We start from the raw sequence: 4,590 nt of genomic DNA, 5'->3' as shown, positions 1-4,590 counted from the left end.
TATATAATACATTCGAAGAATAAATGTTTATAATGTGAGTAATAACAATTGTTTGAATAAAGAGAAAGAAGAAATTATGATAAATGTACAAATTCAAAAGTGTTAACATAAAAATTAACATTAATGCATAAAAGCTGAACAAAGTTATGAATTATCTTATCCCTTTCTTTTTAATATTCTCATTTTTTCTTTCTTCTTCTTCTTTCATTGACATAACCGTAGTTTATGGGGAAAAAGTAAGGAATAATTTATCTTACCTTTTCTTTTTATTTTGTATCAAAAAACATAACCATGCCTAAGTCGTTCGTTACTTCTGTACGTGTGCTTGTGTCTCAGTAAAAAAAAAAAAAAACGAAAAGAAAAAGAACAAAAAAAAGGGAAAAAAAGAAACTTCGTTACCTGTCCTCCCAACGTTACCACATTTGCATGTAAATGTGGTTCTCTTTCTTTCTCTTCTTTCTCTTCTTTCACCCACGACCATCATCATCATCCAACAACGACTACAACGATAAAAAATAATTCACCTACCCGTCCCAAGGACAACGACAACGACGGTCCTGAAATTTCCTATAAAACTTTGCAGTCGAATGTTCTTCTTTTTTTTAAATTCATCGATTAAATCCAATTTCGTTGTTGCGATTAGCATTTTAATCGTTCCCTGTGTCACCTACGTACTATTCCAATGTTCTTTTATAATTTATGGAAACATAAAACAACAAAGAATAGAATATAATGTCAGAGAAAGAAAGCTTGAGAAACAAAATTTATGCTGTATATGTATATGTATGTGTGTTCGTATGTGCATATGTTGAATAAAAATCTCGTATAATATATGAATCGCATAAACAAGTATATCTTTTTTTGTTTTTTTATTTGTTTTTTTTGAGGTTATGCTTCTTTTGGCGCGTTTTGGAAAGTGAAGTTAAATGCAACCGAAAAATCGACACCACGAAGTTGTCGATATTTACAATGCGCGGGAAAATTGAAGTTTTTGAGGTTATATTCGTTTTGGTAAAGAAGTATAACTTCTTACGTGTGTACATAAGTACACACATCAGTTTTTTTGTTTGTTGAAAGACATTCTGTCGGGTAATAAATACTTTTGAAATAATTAATACTTTATATGCAAATATAATAATGTTGTAATTATAACACGTATTGAATCGTTACGTTAGTTATTACAACATTTTATTGGACGATAAGTAATATCGGAATTTTCAGTATTTTTATTTATGTAAATAAATAATAATGAGAAATTTTATTATTGTTCGATCAATTTACAGAATAATATTTGTAATCAAAAATGTGATTATATAAAATGCAATATTGTAAAATGATTTATCGAGTTTGTCATAAAACCAATTGAGGTTATGTTCATTTTTTGATATTCTCTGATATTCGTAAATTTTATTCGAAAACGAATAATATTGTTTTTTAAATAATAAAAAAACATACTCGTTGTGCATTTTCAATTATCAATAATTAAAAATCATCAAGTTTTCATAAGATTCTATTTCATTGTTCTAATAAATACTTACGATTAGGATTGAAAACAAATGAAAAAACTTTATATAGAATTTTCTGATGAAATGAAAAAGATCATTCCTATTAATAAAATTATCAATTATCATTACTTTTGTTTTCGGTTTATGAATGATTATTAATAAATTGGTAAATTGATAAATAAGTTCAACAGAGAAAGTATCGATTATAAATAGAAATATAATAATTTTAGTTTATTAAAGAAACATGAATTTGTAAATAGATCCTGTAACAACTTAGTCAGGTCATCCAATTAGTTTGCACAGAATATTCCTGGAACCGGAAATTACAATGTACTGTCAGGAACAGTCACAAAACGAGGCAAAATGAAAAGCTTGGTTGCTTGCATGCTTGCTAGGCTTTCCTAGATAGAATGGGAACCCCTTGCTAGATATATTCTACTAAATATTCTAAACAATAAGAGAAAAAAGAGAGAGAGAGATGTAACAGAGTAATACGTAAAAAAAAAAAAAAAGTAAAAAGGAAAAAATAGTTAGCGAGAATAGGAATCCATAAAATAGTAAAAACAAAAAATGAAACTAAAACTTTCACGAATACAATTTTTTAATCTATATCTTTAATCATTTGTTACAGAATCTGAAGAATCAGATCATGACGACGAATCTTTGGGTGGAACAGGTAAGAGATAATTATTAAAAAAAAAAAATTAATTAAAACAATTAATAATAATATAATAATATATATATATATTTTATATTATTATTTTCAAATTTTGTTAATTTCAAAAAAATTGAAATAACTTTCGATATTAATCATTTTAAACTAATTTATGTTTATCAATAAAACGATTAATTATCGAACTGGTGTTTTAAATTAGATCAACGTTTTTATTGAAACAAAAAGAAAAAGAAGAAGTATAAGAAAATATCGTGGATCAAGAAGGATAACAAAAATGAATTTAAAAAAGTGCATTGGTGAAACGGCGAAGGGGTAGGGGGGGGGGGTAATAAGAAAGAAAATACTATCGTGAACTACTAACATCGGCAAATATAATTGAAGAATAATTAAGCTAAACCAATTAACGTTCCAATCCCGACCAACTAACCCCTCAGCCCCCCTTACCCCCCTCCCTGTTTGTTCGTTCATTCCTTCGTGACATAATGAAGCTAACAGGAAAAGCTCTTGCAAGTACTTTCAAACAAAGTCGAATTTTGCAAAGCTCTTGAAACGCATGCAGCTTCTCGTAATTACCATCCCCCGCTTGAAGATCTAGTTAGTTGTGAAACTAAAGATCATTATCATTCGTGTCCTTCGTTGATAATAGAAAGAGAGAGAAAGAGAGAGAAGAGATTGTTTTTTTTTTTATTAAAACAACTAATAACACAAAACAACGCAATTACGATTGAATAAAAATAAAAGTATGTTAGATGAAGTATAACTATATATTGTATGAGTTTAGAAATGGGTTGAAGTATGCACGTGTGTATGTTTTATTCAAATTTAGGTCAATGATCTTTAATTGGGAGAGAGAAACTCGAATGACCCAGATAAATACATTTTTTTAATATTTTCCTCGAATTATTCTAGTGTCGTGTATAGTTGTGTTTGTTTAGCAAAGTTCGATCGTAAATCACATAGAACTTCTTATTAATATTTTGTAAAATTATTCGTACGCGGTTTCATAACTTCCACGAATTTATCTCAATTTTTAGGTTAATCGTATTATACTATATCGTATTTTATCATACTGTACACGTATTAACTTTTCTATATATAGTATAGTATAATTATTATTTTATATTAAACATTAGATTTACGAATATTCAACCAATTTGATTCTCATTTTTCAAATTTTATTATTTTAATATTGTTATTATATATATATATATATATATAATATTATTTTATTTAAATTATTTTTTTTGTAGAGATTATATTGAAGTAATGAAAAAGAAATATAATACTATACTATACTATACTATATTATACTATACTGTAAAATGTCGACAAAATTGTATTTTTAAACGTAAAAACTTGTAATTAAAACGTCGTTCCTTTTCAAACTTGCTTTTGACAAGAAACGAAAAGAATTTAAAGAAAAAAAAAACATTGAAACAAGAAAAAGAGAAAAATTAAGTGAGAAAAAGAGAAAAAGAGAGAGAGAGAGAGAGTGTGTGTGTACGAGAGAGAGAGAGAGTAGATACGAAATTGGAATCCTTTCGTTGTGAGTTAAACTAAACTACTTCTCCTCATCCTAGGAACCTTTAACGTTTCTCTTTCATCTTTGGGAATGTTATCGCTTGCCCCTAACTCTTTCCTCCCTTTTACCCACCCCCTTCTCACCCTCTTTCACCGTCTCTCACTCCTATTCGTTAAATCTACGTTTCCAGGAAACAGCAAATGTGATATTTCTCGTAAAAACTAGGATTTCATCCTACCATCGGATAAATACTACTGGTAACAGTAATACTACTAATGATAGTAGTAGTAGTAGTACTAGTTGTGATAGTAGTAGTAATAGTAATCGTCGACGTTTTAAAGAGACGAACTTTGAGCTCGGCTTTTCCGACGAATCAGCATTTCTTAATCCCTCAGAGTGAGTTTCTGAATCACCACTACTACTACCACCATCAAAAACCACCACCACTACCACCACCATCATAATCACCACTGACGAGAGTATCGGCTCGTGATCTTTTTCCTATGCTTGACACAAAAGTGCAGAAGAACTGGAAGGGGTGGTTAGGGAAAGGGGAAGGGAGGGGAGGGTGGTAGTAATCAGGGTGTTGTAAAAGAGAGGTTGATGAACGATTCGTCATTAAATCACGATTCACTACGGTTTAACGTTTGGATAAGTTTTATAGTCGGGGTTGAGATAAAAAGAAATAAAAAAAAAGAAAAAATAGAAAGATAGAAAGATGATAGAAATAGAATAGGAAAGAACGAATGAACAATAAGCAAGTAATTTATGTAATTCACTTTGTAAACATCGGTATAATATTTGATCATTATCTTTATTTTTTAACATAAGACAAAAGGAATAGAAGTAATTTGAGTCATAAACAAATAATGTGATATATCATATTA

At 28.9% G+C, this 4,590-nt stretch overlaps 1 protein-coding gene across 3 annotated transcripts in view; it reads left to right on the top strand.

Annotated features, from left to right (window-relative positions):
- Window positions 1-4,590, top strand: part of LOC106790831 (acetylcholine receptor subunit alpha-like) — a 208,324-nt gene that overhangs the window by 81,983 nt on the left and 121,751 nt on the right. For all 3 annotated transcript variants that reach the window (XM_014756014.1, XM_014756013.1, XM_014756012.1), the window contains one exon: window positions 2,137-2,181. In XM_014756014.1, the coding sequence (XP_014611500.1) occupies window positions 2,137-2,181 (45 nt within the window). The remainder of the gene's footprint in view (window positions 1-2,136; window positions 2,182-4,590) is intronic.

Source organism: Polistes canadensis, unplaced genomic scaffold, assembly GCF_001313835.1.
Source record: "Polistes canadensis isolate GaletaPanama2010 unplaced genomic scaffold, ASM131383v1 scaffold_263, whole genome shotgun sequence".
NCBI lineage: Eukaryota > Metazoa > Arthropoda > Insecta > Hymenoptera > Vespidae > Polistes > Polistes canadensis.
This window is presented reverse-complemented; position numbering and strand designations above follow the sequence as displayed.